We start from the raw sequence: 19,740 nt of genomic DNA, 5'->3' as shown, positions 1-19,740 counted from the left end.
AGGAGGGAAGAGTAGGAATAACTCTCATAATCAACACTACTCTACACCAAAGAGTTTACAGTATGCATCTGATTAGCTGTATTCTTTGTTCTGGAGAAAACAAGGACTTGAATTTTCTACATTCCTTTCTACCTTGCCTGAAAGTTTCTTTCTTCTAGGAGGAAAGTCTATAGATTCATTACAACAGGCTGTATATTCCTGCTTTACAACTCTTAAAGCTGACTGCAACTCAACATAGAAACCACTCCTCTGCCAATCAAAACATGCTCTCACACCCTGAGAACCCAAAGCAGTCAGTTCAAGATGCTTTCAAAACTGCCTCACTGTGTTTACAATAGTCCAGCTTTACCACCAAATGCAGAACAGTGCCATTACACCAGCAAAACCACTTTGTACTGGGACAGTGAAAATACAGCCCTCTATCCTGCTCCTTTGTAACAATGCAAAACATACTAGTAAAAACCACAGCTTTGCTGAATCTCTGCACTTTTGCTAGCACAGCTATAATGGTTGTATTCTGTCATATCCTTGACTAAAAATTATGCTGGCTGAAACCTGGGTCTCTACTTGAAGTCAAGTCCTTTAAAGTTCATTCAGAGGTTACTAGATATACAAAGACATTCATATAAATATATCCTAATGCAGAACAGCTTTTAGTTTCATCACAAAAACCTTATAGTGTACACAAAGAAAACTGAGTTATGGCCTTTTCTGCTGACCCCAACACCTGGACACATCACTTTGCTTTTGCCAGTGTCACCTCTATACTGCAAGCAGTTGTGCTGGCTGAGTGCGATGCAGGCCCTTGGAGAGCATCTCCAAAGGTGCAGCATCTACCAGGCAAAACAACAATGCAACACCATGCAGCACTGTAAATGGGACCCTTAGGCGAGGGGTTCTCAACCTTTTTAAGCTGAAGACAGGCAGTGACCGGCCCACTGTGGGCAGGTAGCCAACCCTTTTTTATACCGAGTATAAAAAAGGGTTGGCTGCCGGTCCACAGTATGCTGGTTTGCCAGTCCACAGTCACTTCCGGTCTGGCAGCCAGCCCTCCTGTGGACCAGCAGCCAACCATTCGTGGCAGGTTGGGAACCCCTGCCTTAGGCTGATTCTGGTGCCTCCCATTCACCATACCACAAAGTACCTCAACAAGTAATGGTATGTCAGGGAATACAGGTACAAACATATCACAGAAGCCACTTAAACAACATTAATGTTGCTGACTAAAGAGCTGTTGATGTTCACATATTGAAGCAAGTGAGCCTCTTCAACAAGGCTGTGGATATTCTCTCAGGCAAACTATTCACTAGGGCATACAGCCATGTCTGGAGTCATAGACTATACAGTAATCCAACCTACCCTTTCATACCATGAGTAACATATTACTGGCTATCTTGACAGCACCAGGCAAGGCAGGTGCAAGGCACCCCCAAAAAAATGGAGATCTCTCCTGGGCCACCTGGACATGACCAAAGAAACTGTGTTTGGGGTTGTTACAGCCCTCCACCTCCTATAACAGTGGTTCTCAACCTTTTATGTACAAGGACCCATTTGTAAACATTGATCAGTCTCGACCCAGTGCTCCAGTTACTACAAGGGAACTCTGCCAGCCCGCAAGCGAAAATCCAGTTTCCCACATTTTTCTCCTTTAAAGGAGAATCCATTTTTAAAGTTTGTTGATCCATTTTTAAAGTTTGTTCACAACCCTTTCATATATTCTTGCAACCCATTTTAGGGTTGTGACCCATGGGTTGAGAAACGCTGTCCTAAAGAACTTGCACGAGCCCAAAGAGAAGCAGAAAAACTAACTGCCAATTTGGAGTAGACAGACACAAGGGCCCTAAGCATTGCACACACTAGTGTTGTGAGGTCCTAAGACAGCATTTCAATGTATCCCCTTAAATAAAGGGGATGGTAATTGGTGACCTCAGGCACACCCACACTTCAGCAGGTGGCCTGGAAGCAAGGGGAGGGATTAGGTTTTTTGAGAAGAGGGAGTTTGGGTTTTTGTTGAAGAAAAAATGACAGCATATGAACACCAGAATCAAAAAATAGTTTTACTGATGGTAAAAGACAAATTGTGTTAAGTTCTTAGTGCAAAAGATTAAAGGCAGTAAAAGAGCCAAACCACCAAGGACCCAGATCTGAGTACACAAATACTCAGCACAAAGAACCACTTGTCAGCATGGTGATGAAAACGCCCAGAGTTGAACCTCTTACAGGCTGGTATACCACAGCTTGAAATTGTTCTTTTTATCAATTGATATCAAGAGGGAACTCAAAATGGTGAGGGATGGTACACATTTATACCCACCAAAACATGCTCACTGCCTTCTTGCTCCTCCTGGTACTTATAAAGAACACTCTTCTTCCACCTATCTCTCACTAAGTTTTCACATCCCACAAACTCCCAAACCTACATTCTGTTTTTGCAGGACAATATCTATAGGAACTATTCTTCCTTTAAGTTAATCCTCATTTGTTGCTGAAACAACACTAGAAAATTAAATCCTTCATATCAGCAAAAATTTCCATTTAAAACTTTCCATTGTATACTTTTAATCAAACACAGGACAGATCACATACTCAACAGATGAAGAGAACTGCTAGTTTCTCCTGCCCCAACTAAATGCTGATTTGCTAAGAATACTAATATTATTAACTTACATTCTCCAGAATATTATTAACTTACACAAACCCCAGTGCATTACCTTATTCTAAAGCTGTGATACCTTAAAGCTTTTTATCTACCTTGCATCATCTTGTTTTTGCCTAGCGGAGGGCAAGATTTGATTTAAACCATTACACAGTTATTACCAAAATATTCGATCATTTCCGTAAGTAAAAATAGGTCAAATGAAAACATAAAGATAATGGTTGTGCACAGATTTACTTGGGTGCTACCTAGTTAGATCACTCAACGAATCCTGAAATTGCATCTGCTTTTCTTTAAGGACTGGTTTTCCATAAGCAATTTAAATGACCTGCAAATGTAACTGGTTCTTCTACTCATGGAAGGCCTTAGAACAAAAAGGAGGCAAATAAACTAGTACAAGTGAAAGAATTTTGAGGAACAGAATACTGTCATAAAAAACTGAAGGCCAGCTCATCTTTGATAGACTCACATGCTCAGAAGCACCATTTAAGTCCCCAAATTAACTAAGTTTCCTGACCAACATAACTGTTAACATTAAAAAAATAATACTTGGACAAGAAAGAAAAAAATTACACTCAAAAAGAATGTTCCAGGTTTTGCAGAATTATCAATTTCTGGTAATCTCACAGCATCTGCACAGAGGAACTGCAATGGACTAGACCTGCAAGAAAACAGCTAGAAGATGCAAAGAATGCACTGTGCTGCAATGCCCCTGACTCCTAACACAGGCAGTTTACTGCTAGACTGGAGCATACATCCACTGCTCCAAACTATGGCTTATGGGCATGCTCTTTCCCTGCAGTAAATGAAAACTAATCTACAAGGAAGAGGGCTTAAATATCAAGGGCTAATCTATATTGTCTTAAACTTTCCTCTACCGTGGGTTAACCACAGCCACACAGGAAGATAAAATAAATCAACTGAAATATTGTAATGCCATGCCTTTACTGCATGGTAATTTGTTCATGTAACCATACCCTAAGACTTCATGAATCTAGGTCTCAAACCCAATCAGAAGCCTATACAGAACGGGCTCCTTGTTGTTAAGCAAAAACAGAATTTTTGCCCTTTCAAAACAATTATGGGAACCACTGGAGGTGCACCGATACATCAGTCCAATATCGGACCGGCTATGATATAAAGCAGATTGACTGCATCGGAAATTGGCTTGAAGTAGCCGATAATTTGGCCAATAAATGCCTGTGCATGCACACAGATGCAAGGCAATACACAGACAGCGAGGAGCACAGCCAGCAGCTTGGACAGCTGCATCCAGCTGGTAAGTCTGTTGTGGTAGATGGGGAGAGGACAAATCAATCATATCCCCCCCCCCCCCCGGTGGTGAAGGAGGGAGTGGGGCAGGAGCTAGGGTAGGTGCTGCCCAGGCAGGGCAGGGTGGGGAGTGGGACAGAGCCATGGCTCATCCGGGGGCACAGGCAGAGGGGCCCCATCTGCAGCCTGCCCTGCCCATGCCCTACACACATCTGGGGCACTCCCCCGCCCCCATGCCCTCCTGGGGTGCATGCAGTGGCGGGAGCCACTCCCCCAGACAAGCCGTGGCTGTTCCACACCCCACCCCACCCCAGCTGGGCAGTGCATACCCCAGGCCCCGCTCCCTTCCGCACCACAGGGGGCATTGGTCTGCACCCCCCCACCCCTTCCCTCCCCATCTACCACAACAAACTTACCAGCTGGACACAGCTATATCAGAAATCAGGTCAGTATTGGCCAATACGTCTCCTTAAAAATCGGCTAACTGTATCAGCCCCCAAAATCTCTATCGGTGCACCACTAGGAACCACATCCAAATCCTAAATGTTCTCTTACTATTTTCACAAATTGAACATGAAGTCCATGAAGTTCCAAAAGTTAAAATATCCAAAGCTCTAAAGCAACCACCTCTGTGCTGTCAGTTTGGAAGCTGAAGATACTGGAACTGAATATTCTCTCGTCCAGGAAGTTCAAGGAAGCTGCACTGACATACAGAGAACACTGAAGCCCAAATCACTATCAACTGTTTGAGGACAGTCATGATGTAGCTCTCATCCCAACGGGCACTTTAGTCAGTTTATTTATAGATGACTTTTGCTCAAGGAGTAGTTTGTTTAATAATCAAATACTTTACACTGTAAACTCTTCTGGGCTGAGACCATTCATAATGAGGGATGAATAAGCACCAAGCACTCAACAAGCAGATGTTTAACTTTCATCTTTCAGCTGGGGTAAGACTGTACAAGTGTGTCACAGAGGTTCTATTTTTGCATTTCACATGAAATGCAGAAAGAAACAAAGAAGAGAGATTATTAGTTAATCTTGAACTGAATGGCATCTTCACTATTCAGTAGTGAAGATAATCTGGTTCCTGGTTCTGGCAACTCCTCCAACAAACTCAGTATACAAGGTGCAGAGATGTATTATCATCTTGGAACAGCTTCCCTATCTGATCACTGTTAAATGTGCTAATACAGAACCTACGGGACAAATACTTAAGAAATTCCTATGAAAAATAAAGCCTGTGAAAAATTTTCTTGAACAAATGGGCTAGAATCAGGAAAAGTCCAACAGGGGTAAGTCCAGAACGTGAGACGAACAAGAGAGCCTCTGAAAATGCGAAAGAAGGTGAGGTCATTGAGCGGTTGAAGGATCTTGTCAGGATGAATGTCTACCATAAAATAGATGGATTACTAAATTGCAATGTTCCTGTCAGACTGGCAATGGGAGAAATCATTGGGATAATAAGAAAAGCATAAGTCTAAAGGCATTAGGACATTGCCCCAGAACTGACAATGGATATGCACTGTTTCTAAGGGTAAGCAGTACTGGCAGCACAGGCAAACTGATACACGAAGACAAGACAGGCTTTTTTTTTTATAACAATTAATAATAAAACATACTAAGGAAAAACCTCATATGAGAAAGTCATGGACTCAATGGCAGAAACGGGCCTTCCACACAGCTAACCAACCTGAACAGAACCGGTCTATGACACAATTCTGTCCACTTTCCCCACCAAGAACTTTTGAACGCTCTCCCCCAATCTCCTCCAGGAAAAGAAGTAACTGTTTCTGGTGAAATCAGGTTTACTGGCATTATCTCTCCACTTATTGGTAAAGAATGACAGTTAAAAGGACAGGTGAAAGAGGGACAATTTAAATCCATGGAAGGAATGACTCTTCTGAGAGTCCTCTTTTCTGGTGTGATATTTTTAATATACATAATTTAATTTAATTTAATTTAGAAAGGTGGAAAACAGGGGAAAACAATGGAGGGGGGTGTCTATCATCTCCATCATCCTCTAAATGCCTTTAAACATGCACAACAGTAGAAAGGCACCTTACTAAAGGCCTGAATTAACAATGTCAGACACAGTAGAAGAAGAGCCTGCAGCAACTGGACAACCCTACCTAGTTAAGACTTCTGCTTCTGTTGCTGTAACTTGGTCGCTGCCCCATTCAATGATCTGTTCTTTGAAAAAAGCATAGGAACACATTTGTTATTTTTTTAAACATTGGTACAACCAAAGGATAAGGTGTTGTAGAGAGCCAAGCAATGTACAAACCAATGTACTCAGTTCCCTCAATGTTGTATTTTAAAAAGGCTGTGATCCTGCATTGATTTTCTATTAGATCTGACAGACTAATCATATGGCTACCCTGACACTCAGTCAGGTTATTTTGATGAAAACTGTTGCCCAGCTCTGTAAAAATCCTTTCACAGAGGAGAACTGGAAGGACAAAAGTTTGACCACACTTCTACTTCCAGATTCCAGTTATTTTGATGACTGAGTGGCACATGAAGACCAAGAACAGTAGGGAGCAGCGAATTTGGAAGAAAGGGTAAGCAAGAGGGCAAGAAAACACAGAGGGATGAAGCAGCAGCAGATGGCCTGGGAATTCAGAATGTGACCCCCTTCAGCTGGTGCTTGAGTCTTGTGTGCCCACCACCACTTGTTGCCAAATCAACCCCACCCTCAGCCACAGAAGGGAGCCAATCTTTTTTGTAGGATCTTTCTAGCATGCTTTCTAGCCACTGGTTGCCAACCTCTGCTTAGATGGATTATACGCAACATTCACAGCCCTAGTGACAACAGGAAAAACTGATTTTTACTTTAAAAAATGTTAGGTCCTACTACTGAATTTTCAAGCCATTCAGGGCTTGCCTGCCACATTCCTGCTGTTAGAATACACCCTTGCTATTTTTCAGTGTGACCTGAAGCACAGAGGATCTAGGGATAAGCAGCTTGAAGATTCTACAACACCAGCGTCTGCTACTGAAATGCTGCACCTGCTTTTGGCTTGTTGGCCACATCACTGTAGAAGGTGGCAATGTGTTACTGGGCAGATGGATCAAGTGCAGGACCCTTTTGATTAGCCAGCTTGCTGCCAACTTTTCTCCTCAAATACTGACTTCCTAAGCTCCAAAAAGTGTTCCAGGTACCAGGAGACACAAAAGACAGGGAGAGAAATTAAAAAAAAAAAAAAAAACACTTTTGCCTGGAGGACAGGACCCTACTCTTTCTTCTTCGATACCCAATTCCATTGGAAAGCTGGAGAAGAGACATTTAGCTCTCCTTGCAGCTCTACTTGCTGGACGTACAGGGAAGCCTAGAGGGTTTAAAAAAAAGACGAGTCTCTGGAACATGCAAAGTTCACCCTCATTTCTAACAGATCATGGAGCACCAGGTACCCAAAAAGGGAGAAATTGCATATAGTTCATTGTTAAAATTTAGTATATATACATTCTTTTAGTATAAAAAGGAATTGAAAATGTAAATAAATGTTCATTGATACTTAAATTGAGCCTGATTGAAATGCAACTGATCTCTTTTCCCGACACGTTACTTTAACATTTGGGAAAAAATGTACATATATACACACAGCCGATCCTGAAACATTATTCCCCCAATTTCTTAGGCAAATATTACACAATGTAATATAAAACGATGCTAAATTTAAAGTATATTTGCACTGTGCTAATTTCTGTACAGTTTGAGATTCAGAAGTCCCACAAGAGTTTATAGGAAACTGAATTTAACTTCTAAGTGCACAATTCTCAGCAACCTTACAACACTGAAATGCATCTAATATAAAACTCTGATACTGATGCTTGCTGCCAGAAAGCATGTTCCACATGTAAACCATAAGCTAGTTAAGCTGTAAATTGCCATGAAAAAGCAGCACACATTTGAAAACAATGCAAATACGTAAGAGCAAGGAATTAGTCTGAATCAGGACAGGAAGCAAAATTCAATCCAGGCTCTTAAACCACAGGGTAAAAGAAACCATGCTGCCTAACCTCTTAACACAAGGGTGCCCAACCTGTGACACAAGTACAACAGGCAACCTGTATGTGTGGCATGCAGATCAGGGAGGGCATCAGCAGTAGAGGCTAACAGAGCAGGTAGCAGTATAGAGAGCAAATCAGCAGGGAAAGAGGATTAGAGTGGCACTCAGGGAGGAAACAGGACTAATTTGGCATGCCTGACAAAAAGGTTGACCCTACTGTCCTAATGACTGTTTAGATTCTAACATCTGGCTCAATCATATCTAAAGACAAAATTTTCCATAAGCAATTAAGTTAAGAATAGTGTGCCATCTTCTTTACAGTATAACATTTATCAATTTAAAAGAAGAGTGCATTATATCCAAAACATCTAGGCTCCCCACCCTCACTGCCCCCAACAAAATTAGCTAATGACTTGGGGAGCCTAAATTGAGACATCTAGAAACAGAGCTGATTTTCAAGGACAGTGTTCAAGCATAATCCCAAAATAAGCACCCACACTGCAACAGCTCTGAGCCCAATGAGTAAGTATTTGACATGCACATGTTAAAATGTTTGAAGTCTGTCAACCAATAGGGTGCAATAAAAAGCATCACTGCATGATTTGAGTGCAATAAAAAGTATTTCAGGGAAAACTATGTGAAAAATTGTTCACTGACTTCAGCATGCACAAAACAAGAACATGAATGTTTCTCTTTTAATTCAAACAGAACTTGTCTGCTTCTTTCCACAGTGGCAGAATATCTGGAAGCAACACAGACACAGTTTATCAGGCATACCTACAAGGGTGCTGACAACAAGCTGCACTGTCAAAAAAACAAATAAAAAAGCCTTTTGCCCGCCACTAATCCATGGAAAAGATGAGAAAAACTATTAGTTTCCAAATCTGACAGAGACCAGTAGATTCCCAAGTAATGAATGATTATGTCATTGTATTGGCCCCAAAACTGCCACTAGAGCTCTACACTGTCAGTGGTATCATGAATAGGATAAGTGTATTGGTAAGCTAATACACAAAAGATAACTGGCTCAAATTGCCACGTCCTATATTTGAGATAGAAATTTGAGACACCAAGGGAAGAAACTCTTAATACACTTGCTATGAAATATTTATATTAAAACAGGGCATCCTTTCAACTACAACACACTTTAATAAAGGGCTTTGGTACTCACAATCAGGGGTTAGCTTTTATTGTGCACATTAAGACTGTGTGATCAAACTAAAATGTATTTGCAAGTTGGCAGAGCAATTATAAACCAAACAAATCAATACCCATGTGGTACAACAATAAGTAACTTTTTTTCCAAGATCACCTGAATCCTTAATTTAATTTTAGTTTTAAAATTTAATTACACAGTGAAACTCTGATTTATAGCCAGCTGTATCAGCTACTTCTACAGATAAGGCTATGCCTAGGCTCAGCTGCAAAACCTTCTGGCAGCAAATGGCAGCCACGTCCGTCAAGCTTCCAGAGTGCACATGCAATTGTGTGCTTCTACAAGTTTCACACAGCTCCCATCACCAGCTGGGCCAATAGAGGTGGAAGTACATAGTGAGAAGGCATCAACTGCTGAATGCCATGGCAGCTGGCTAAGAGAGTGGCATGAAAGTGTCTATGCCACAAAAAACAGCAGAGGCATTACTGCACTCCGCAGAGATGAGAGCACCATCTGCAAAATGAAGGGGGTCTGCTACTACAGAGAGGCTTTATGAATGCATAGTTCTGTTGGCAAAACTCTGTAATGTAGGCCAAATCTAAGCAATAATAAATTACTATAGAAATCATACCAATATTTCAGTCAGAAGACAGGGCAGGGTGGCACCTTAGAGACTAACTAGTTTGGAGAGGCATAAGCTTTTGTAGGTAACAGCCTACTTTATCAGATGCTATGAATAGACTTGCAGAAATCAGAGGTTCTAAACAGCAGGGAATTTCTATTTCTAATTCTGTGCATTTCAGTGGTGGACAGGCCATAGCATAATAACTTTACTAAAGCAACACCACCCTGCCCCACCCAAGAAAAATCAAACAACTAATGAATCAGAAAAAGGAATCCTTAAAAAGAATGAAAGAACATTTTCACAGCAAAACCTAATACACCAGGGTGACCAACATACACTTGTCCTGCCAAAAGTGTCTAGACACATGGAGAGATCCCACAGGATGGATCCAGAGCATGGAGTTGCATCATCTGCCTGGTGGAGCTACAAATTTGGTGGTGGGAGGAGTGGCAGCTACTATGGCTCCAGGAGCTACAACAATTTAACATTGCTGCTGCCAAACTCCAGCCCCATAGACCAGATGATGCAGCCCTGCATTCTAGATCCAGCCGGAGGACCAGCTCTATACCGTTCAGCCGCCCACAGGGTCAAATGAGTTGGACACTACTGAGAGCAACAAGAATGAGACACAACCCCAGGAATGTCATAACCAGATATGCCATACCCACAGATTTACCAGTACTGAAGGAAAGCACCATGTTCCAGTATGCAACAGCACAGGCCAGGGGCCAGCAACTTTAAACAAGGCTCTGGTCCCACGCAGGCCATGTTGCTTTGGAGCACAGGGGGATGGAAGGGAGAGCTTAGACAGGGGCAGGCAATTATTTTGGGCAGAGGGCTGCTTACTGAGTTTCAGCAAGCCATCGAGGGCCACATGACCACATGACAGGCAGCCCAGGGCAGATTAATTAATTTCCTAAATTTTTAGGGGCCCTGCGAGCCAGACAGAGTGGCCTGGCAGGCCACATCTGGCCCCCGGGCTGCATTTTTGCCCACCCCTGGCTTAGCAGAAGCAGCAATGGTGCAGACACAATGTTGGGGAAGCAGGGAGAAAAACATACAGCTGGAAACAGTCCAGCCCTTTATGCCCAGCCCCTGTACAAATACAGGCAACACCCTCAAGTTCCACAGGCTTAATCTGGCCCATGATCTATATGTTGCCAACCTTGGCACATACCATTAATACCTTTCCAAACACAAAACTCTGGGCCCAATTTTCACTTTTGCTCGTGCTTTGGACAACACTTGGGTATGAGTTTTTATTGCTGGAGATCTGGGAAGGGCAGATTTATTTTCCCTCTTTTCATCCAACAACAGCAAGTAGCTCAGGAAAGATATGTCACGTTGGTTTTGTTACTGCTATACAACCTTCTCAGCCTGCTCAAAAACACAGAATCCAACCTACACAGGCTTTAAGGTCAGTCTGTTTAAACTTTTAGGAAGATGATCTAGGTATGAACATGAGCATGAATTCCCTCCTAAAAATACAATGACTCATTGAATCTTCAGCAGCTAAACAAACCATCTTAAGAACTTTCATAGAACGGTAACAAGATTCACTAGAGATCTAGAGAAAGAGAGAGCAGTACTCATAGCATAAACAACTGACCTGTAGTAGAATCACTAATGGAACACACTTTTTATGCTACCAAGCAAAGTGGGAGTAAATCTGTTTTCAACAACGGTAGTATTATGGATTTTCAACTGTTCCATTTGATGACAGAATGAAACTCCGTACTTTTACATCACATTGCATCAAGGCAATACAAGAATACCATAATTCCTTTTAAAATCAGATTTCTTCATCTGTGCATGTTATATAGATGCAACAAGAGTCTTAACATACATTTTCATTAGAAAGTGAAAGAGCATACTATGCCCCCGAAAAGTAAGCAAAAGCTAGCAATGAAAATTTTAGTTCTCTTCTAGTATTAGATTGTAATGTTGTTCAGTTCAGTTCCAGAAACTGACTGCATGTGGTATGTCTTATTTGTTATAAGTTGGCATGCTTTTAATTTCACTGACTGACCCTTTCTAGTATTAGAATACAACACAAAAATGCAATTCAAAATAACAACTATCTCAAGTCAAAATTTTTTGTCTTTTTTGAAGCCTAAATCTGGTTTAAACCATTTAAGCATCACCATATTTCTACCCATCTTCTTTGGATGTTGTTTTTAGGAACACTGGACAGTCAGAAACCTGGGGGGGGAGGGGGGGAAGTGTCATTTGGTCCAGTCTCTTGCTATTGCAGGCAAACATGTTACTTAATCTCTCCCATAAACTGACCAAAGTCCTCCATAAAAATAGCCAGGATTTTTGGCACATTACTTTTACTGGCAAGCTGCTCCAGAATTACTTCTAATTTTTAGCTTAAATCTATTCACACAGAGTTTACACTTATTTGTTTGTGCGCCAGTACTGGCTATTAGCTTAAACAACTTTTCTCTTCCTTGGTAACCCCCCCTACCCACCATGCATTTAAGGAGAGAAATCATGTCCCCTCTCACAGGCATCATTTTGCTAGGTTAAGTTAGCCATGCCCTTTGGATCTCTTCTCTCATGAGAGGCACCTCTATTCCCCTGATCACTCTTGAAACCCTTCTCCACAACTCCTTCAGTTTGAATTTATCTTTTTTGAACATGGGAAAATTGTACACAGTACATCAGATGAGGAAAATCTACAGCATCTTGTACAATGGGATTAATACTTCCTTATCTTTCTACTGGAAATATTTAGCCTGATTGTATTTGCCTTTTTCATGGTAGATCACACCAGCAACTCAGTCATCCCATGATCAACTAGCTCCTAAGACAAAGTTCTGGCTCCTTCTTTGTTAACTCAAACTGATAAGTGATGAGCTCCCATTTTACAAATTATCATCATTTTCTACAATTAAAATTTATCCTACTTTTATTAATCCAGTTTTTAAAGTCATCCAGTTCTTTCAAAATGAGATCCTAATCCCCCCCGATTGACCATGCCTAACTATCTTATCAGCCTTATTACTAAAGTCCAGATAAATGAAATCACCCATATTTTTGTCTAAAAAATCAGTTATCAAAAGATAATATAGCTTGGCCTGTTCTACCTGGGGGAAACACAGGTTGCATTATCATATATTCGAAGTTCCTCCATGGTTTTAAATATTCTTTCCTTAAAATTTTATTCTAAGCCTTGCACATGGCTTGTGTTTCACATTCTCAGTTTTTACCGATTTTCAATGAAAAATTCTGATTTTTTTAAGTCATTCAGTTTTTACTGATTTACATGCATTTTTCAGTTCAAATAAAAACTGAGTATGAGGAACACTACATGAGACTCAAGCCAGTCATTTTCAGGCAAGGTAAGTGTCAAACTAGACAGTACTTCATGTAAGATCATTGGGCACTTTTACACATGCTCGGGAGGGGGGGCAGGCTGCCACACTAATTAAGCATTGTGTATCAGCATCCCCACACTTAAAAATGGTGCCAGGGCACTTGAACTAAAGCTTGTTCAGCAAGCTTTAGTTCAAGTGCCCCTGCCCACCACCATCTTTAAGCATGGAAACACTGATACACAAGACACAGGAGGCTGAAGCAGAGCAATTGCTACATTCCAGCAGACTCGATTATTTGAGTCTGCTCTGAATCCAGCGTGTCAGAGTAACCCTCCATGCACGTAGATCAGCACCCATAGTCAATTACACCACAATACTGTTTTACTCTATTTTAAGAACACTTAAGCACTTATTTACACTTTTAAGTAACTAAATATAAGAAAGCTTTTTAAAAAAAAATTTCCAAAAACTGACTGGCACGATCATGCAAGTTAAAGGTCATATGCTTATACATTTGCTGCTGAAAATATTTTAAAACAAACCAAACTCAAGTGTGATGGACTCACCTGAAAATCACAACTAAAACTATCTGAAACGTAACCAACAAAAATGAAGGCTTAAAGTGTCAATTTCTTTTGCTTTTTAAACAAGAAGTTATGCTGAAGAGTTCTCCCAAGACATCAATCAACAAATAAAAACATCTATGCTACAATCAGCAGTTATAAATAGTGCTCAGGAAAAATAAGTGTCTGTTTAAACAAATAAGATCTTATCACATAAAGGTGGGAAAAAACCCACACATGCAAAATTCTGAACTACACTGTACCAGACTTGTGTTTCCACATTCCTGTTTTCAATAAGAATGGTGCACTGTGCCACAACTTGTATTATTGTGCCAACTTTCTGCAGATTTTTCCCCCTAGGAAATTAGTACACATGAATCTGCATAGTTGACTCTAAGGCAGTTGCTATTGCATTTGAGAACTTTCACTCTGAAGAAAATGTAACAACAGTCTGTATAAACAGTCCAGTTCCAAGTCATACATTTTATTACTTTCCTTCCCATTTTTGTGGAAGCTAAGTTTTCTCGAGCCTTCTTCTTCAAACATGATTTTTGTAAGCTGATGAAATGAGCATGATTCAATCTTTTAAATGGCCAATGTTTAAGAAGTTTGAGGCCTCTGTTAGATAAAGGAGTAAACTGGCCAGAATATATAAAAGGAGTTTTCTCCAGCAACTGATGTTGAAAAATTAGCAAGTTTTATTAATTACAATTAAAGCAGAAGGCAAATTTGAATGCTTGCTCTTCTAAGAGTCTCTCAGTATACTCTTCAATCTAATCCGTTAAGGCTTCCCACTATATCAAGCAGAACTTGGGAGTTTTAATGGCAATAAAAAGTCAGGAAAACACACCCACAATATTCCTAGCACAACAGAGGAACACAAACCATTCTGTCCTAATGCTGTGTTTATGACATATTAGTGGTCAGAATACTAGTGGCCTGCAAACCCAAACTTCAGGATTTTTTTTAAATATTGACATATATACTCACTTCCTTAACAATTCTGTACTAGTGATCCTTGCATTTTAAATTTCACTTCACTGAATACCTATTACAAGAATTGTAAGACATTATAAATTATTATTGCATTCAAGTTAGGAACTACCAGGTGGAATTCTATGGTTTGTGTTAAATGAGGTCAGACTGTGTGATCATACAGATCAATTCTGACTTTAAAAAAAAAAGAATATTTTGAAAATCTCAGATAATTCTTCAAAAATCTCACTCAATGCACATTACTAACAGTTGGCCTGCAGAGATGTTAAGTCTATCCTTTTATAAATCGTAAAATCACAACTGCTAACAGCCTGCTTCATCCATTTTTTCCTCTGTAAAGCAACATTTCATTTTACAATACAATTAGCACGCCTGTTATTTTCTGTTATTTTTATTCAGGAACATTTGCTTCCCTACCAAGAAAGATGAGAAAGTAAGATTTTGTTGGCACCTTGGGCAGAGTTAACATAGAGGTAAAAAGATGACCCCACCAAAAGCACACTCAAATTAGATAGTCAGATCACATTTAAAGAGTTCAAATCCTGCCTACACAAAAAGACAGCCTGGGCCAATTTTGGCAGCAGATCTTGAGGGCAGGGGGATGGATTTATCAGTGAGCTATTTTTACTCTGAAGTTTAACCTACTCAATTTGCAGTAATGCATATCCTGTAGCTTTTAACATTACCAAAAGCTGTGCAATGATTACAAAAAAAAATATTACTGAACTATGGTGTTTATCTGATACTTACTAGCAACATTCAGGAACCTCTATGCTAGACAATAAGGTAGAAAATATTTTCCTGAAAAAAAATTCAATGTCACCTAACCATATTAATTGGCAAGAACGCTGATTATTATCATCAGATAATTTTATGCTCAGAATTAGAAATGAACTTTACCTGTAGACATGGCTAGAGTTAATGACAGCAATCTATAATAACAGATCAAAATGCTCCTAGCAGAGATCAGGGGTTGATAGTCAAATGCTTACTTATCCAGTTAATTTCTAGTAGAAAACAACACAAAACTAGGAACCTTAAAAATCATACTACTGTCTGTAATTTCTCTCTCACCTGGAAAGATACTTTTTTTTACATTGTCAAGTAAACTGCAAAAGAGTAGAACAGAAGAGTTGAAAGAGACCTAAAGGGCCCCCACAGTAAGCATTGCAGAGATGCAAAAGTCCTAAACCATCCCAAAACATAATTATGACGTGTGTAACAGGGATGTCAATAAAGAATATTTCATGAGACTAATCCTTACGCAAAGGAGAACTTTTTAAAATCTGAAATTGCTCCTTTTCAAGAGCCGGTAAATTACTGGAACTATGATCATAAGTAAAATACCACTTGCTAATACTTTAGAGAGTCACCATCATGTCAATTAATCCCCGAATTTAATCATACTATAAACATATATTTCCATATTTTTTTAATTCCAAACAAAACAGTGCATTTGCATTCATATTTTTCTCTGCAGGATTTGCAACCCAAAGAGTACATAAATTAGCTAATCTCGCTTCAATTTCCAAACTGAAAAAAACAAACTAACTTAATCCATCAAATAAATTTTTAACATCCTAAACATTTACATCTTAAGTTACTTTTTAATTTACTTCCTCTACAAAAATGGAATAGTCTTGACAGAAGAGAAGATACTTGCTAATGCTTAAAAACCCTCAAAATTAAATATGTTGAATATTCAACAGGTTACGTTAAACAGAATGTGAAGGCAAACTGAAACAGGCCATAAATGTTTCTAATAAATATTGACAAAACAACTGACTTGTCAGTGATGAACACTATATTTTGAAATAATTTTGACAGTAGAGGTAAAAACACACCTCATTGCAAGGTTTAGCTGGAGCTTACAGATAAAAAAAAAGGTCTGCCACCCAAAAAAGTAACTTAAATACAAGATATCCATTCTTTTTTCCAACTTCTGAATATAGGTGTATTCAAAACAAGTCTTTATCACTCTAAAGAGTAACACGTTGAGATCCTAAGATAGCACTAGAGAGATTTAAAAAGAAACTTGTAGTACCAATATTTAAGCAGGTGACTTTTTTTAGAAAAATGGAATATATATTTTTACCCTCAAGAGATTCATGGAGTTAAAATTACAGCTTCTTCAAATGGGTTTCACAGAACCAGAACTCCAGATAAATGTATTTTTATCACATAGTTCAGGTGAAAATAACCTATATTAAAGATAACAGATGTTCCACTTTCCAATCTAAAAGTTTTTAAAGCAAATAATGCATTTCAAAATCTACTGTAATCCTCTAGTTATACTTTCCCAAATCTCAATTTGTATACTAAATACTTTAGTGTAAAATAAGGGAAATGGCTCATTAAAGGCACTAGCATGGTTCACAAATTAAGAAACAAACACACACACTAGACCAGGCTGCAAGAGAGACAAATTTAAAGTTCTCAGCTCTGCCAGTGATACACTGAGACGATCAGGAATTCATTTCACCTTTGTATCTGGTTTTTACCATTAAGTTTAAAGAAAAAATAATTAAAATCATTTTGTAAAACATTTGGAAGGGAAAAACCATCACATAATGAACAGACGAACCTGATTAATTTTACAAACTCACAGAATTGGCTATGACTGACTATATGAAGAAAGAGAACTGGTTTTATGCCATTCAAGCACGGGGGTTTTAAGTCAGACACCTGTAATGACTACAGATACTAGAAACAATGGATTTTAATCTTATTCATGGGAATCATTCCCAAAACACAGCAATGATAATGGGATGCTTTTAGACCCTTCTGAACCAAATTTTACTAAGTCTGGGGGAAAAAAAAGGGACCAAGAGTTGAGTATGATTCAAGCTATTTGTCAGTGGTCAAAGGTACTTTGTCTCTATAAAACTCGTAAGTGGATTTCTGTTTGACATTAGTATTTTCTGGAATGCCATTAGTAATGCGATAGTACTTTGCTGAGTGAGCCACTGGAAAAATCTAGGCAAATCAGTTATAATCACAAAAACAAGAGTTTACCAAAGTTACCCAACTTTTTGACACATTAGATTTGAACCAGCACACATTTTACAGGACAATGCCTCTTTCCAATCTGAGACCACATGATTTAGAGCTTCACTCTGCCAACACCTTACAGTCAATGTTAGTTCATTAGGAAAGAAAGAGTTGTTTTCAGTATGCACACTGAGCAATGAAATCAGACAGGTATGTGCTGGGATAGCAGCATGTTGGAACAGCACACAGGTCTACGTGAACTGATGTACTGATTTTCCGCTACACATCTAAATGACTGCACACTGCTGTGCTTCAGAGCATGCGCGTGCTTTCACACGTGGCCTTCCACGAAAGCCTTCCCAAGACTTCTAAATGGAAAAAAAAATAGCTTCCACTTACAATTCGTACTTCTGCTGCTCTAGTGGTTCATGCTGAGAGTATTAATTAGCTTGCTCCTAGGCTTCATGCGTACCTGGCCGCCCAATAAGTCAAGGACAGCAAGTCTTAAACCCCCCCGCATCTGTTTCTCATCCATTAATGCTGCTTCCTTTCAACTCGGGAGGATATTCTGCATGGACAGGCCTACGCTACAACGCCGTGACCTCTGCTTTACTTTGCTTTAGCATACACCCGCCCTTTCTCACCCTGCCCTTCTCGGGTAAACCCAGCACCCAGGAATCCAGGAGACGGTGCAGCTGCGCTACAGAGCAGCCAGTCGGCATTTCTGAGCCAATTCACTTGCGAGATCTCAAAGGCAATGTTGTCACCAGATGGACGCCCAGTTCCTCCCGCCCTTTTGGGGCTGCAAAGGGGCAACTTTCCAAAATGACACTGCCCAAAATATTCCCAAAGGGCTCTTGGCGTGGGCGGGAGGGGGCATGCGTGCAGCGGACTGCTCGGGGGAAAGAAGTTTTCATCCCAGACTCTGCCCTCGACGTGGCAGCACCTCCCCCCCGGCGCCTCAAGGGAACTGCCCCCAACTCATCGCCGCCCAGGGCGATCCTCCAGCCTCAGCCTCGACCGCTCGCTGCGGCGGAGGCAGGGCCCAGAGGCGCCAGGGGAGCCCGCCCCGCCCCGCCCCGCCCCAGGGACCTGGCGGGGCTGGGCCGGGCCTAAGTAGCGCTGGCGGCCCCGCAAGATGGCGGCGGGGCCGCGTCCCGCTCTGCGCCCGCGCCGGGCTGGGCCGCGGCCCTTCCCCCACCCCGCCGCAGTCGCCACCGCCGCCCCGACCCCGGCCGCACCTTTGAATTTGAGGTCGGTGGGCGGATCGAGCACCAGGATTTGCTCGTGCTTTGCCAGGGCCGCCGCGGCCGCCATCGCGCGCGCTGCCTCGCTCGTGGCCTCGCGCCCTCACTGCGGCGGCAGTTGGCGACAGTAGGGGAGGGGTGGCGCGGCGGCGGCAGCAGCTGCGGGGGGAGGAGGTAGAAGGAGGAAGAGGGCAGTGGCGCTGACGCTGGGGCCACGGAGCCGGGCCGAGCCAAGCCGCCGCCAACGCCGCCTCGTCCCCGCTCCGTGCGCCTGCGCACGCTCCGCTCCTCTCCGCTCCCCCCGCCCTTTCCTGTCGGAACTGACTCAACGGCCCGCGTACTGCGAACCCGCGCCAGCCTCACCGCGGTGGGGGTGGAAGGGGGACACGCTGCGCATGCACCAACGAGCACGCGTGCGCGCTCTCCCCCGACCCGTGTTTGGCGTTTGACAGCGCACTCGATTGGGTCTCGTGCTGCCTCCGCCGAAGCGGCAGGGGGCGCGCGAGCTGGAAAAGAGCGAAACTCGCAAGGGAAAACTAAGGAAAGAACTGCGCATGCGCGACCTTCAAGGCGTAGGCTGCCGCACCCTCCAAGGACTGCGAGCCCCAGCATGCAATGTGCCGCCGCCGGACCGGGGGGCGCGGTGCATGCTGGGATTCGTAGTCCTTCCAGGGTCTGTACCGTGAGCAAAGCTGTTACCACTGGCGCCACTGAGCAGCCAGGCTAATCCTGGCCCTGAGCAGGGGCTGATGGAGCCCCAGGGGTGAGGGGCACGTCTCAGCCCTGTGGTGAGGGCCCAACAGTACACAGCAGCCCCTGTGGATTTGCCCCACCCTATACACCCCCTTCCAAGCTGCTGGCTCTGAAGGCCCATGTGCTGCTGCCTCCAGGCGGGGAG

At 41.9% G+C, this 19,740-nt stretch overlaps 1 protein-coding gene across 1 annotated transcript in view; it reads right to left on the bottom strand.

Moving 5' to 3' along the window:
• Positions 1 to 19,149, bottom strand: part of VAPA (VAMP associated protein A) — a 39,458-nt gene extending 20,309 nt beyond the window's left edge. Inside the window, exon 1 of the mRNA XM_006262862.4 lies at positions 18,837 to 19,149. Within this exon, the coding sequence (XP_006262924.1) occupies positions 18,837 to 18,912 (76 nt within the window). The 5' untranslated portion in view covers positions 18,913 to 19,149. The remainder of the gene's footprint in view (positions 1 to 18,836) is intronic.
• Positions 19,150 to 19,740: the final 591 nt, after the last annotated feature.

Source organism: Alligator mississippiensis, chromosome 3 (genome assembly GCF_030867095.1).
Source record: "Alligator mississippiensis isolate rAllMis1 chromosome 3, rAllMis1, whole genome shotgun sequence".
NCBI lineage: Eukaryota > Metazoa > Chordata > Crocodylia > Alligatoridae > Alligator > Alligator mississippiensis.
This window is presented reverse-complemented; position numbering and strand designations above follow the sequence as displayed.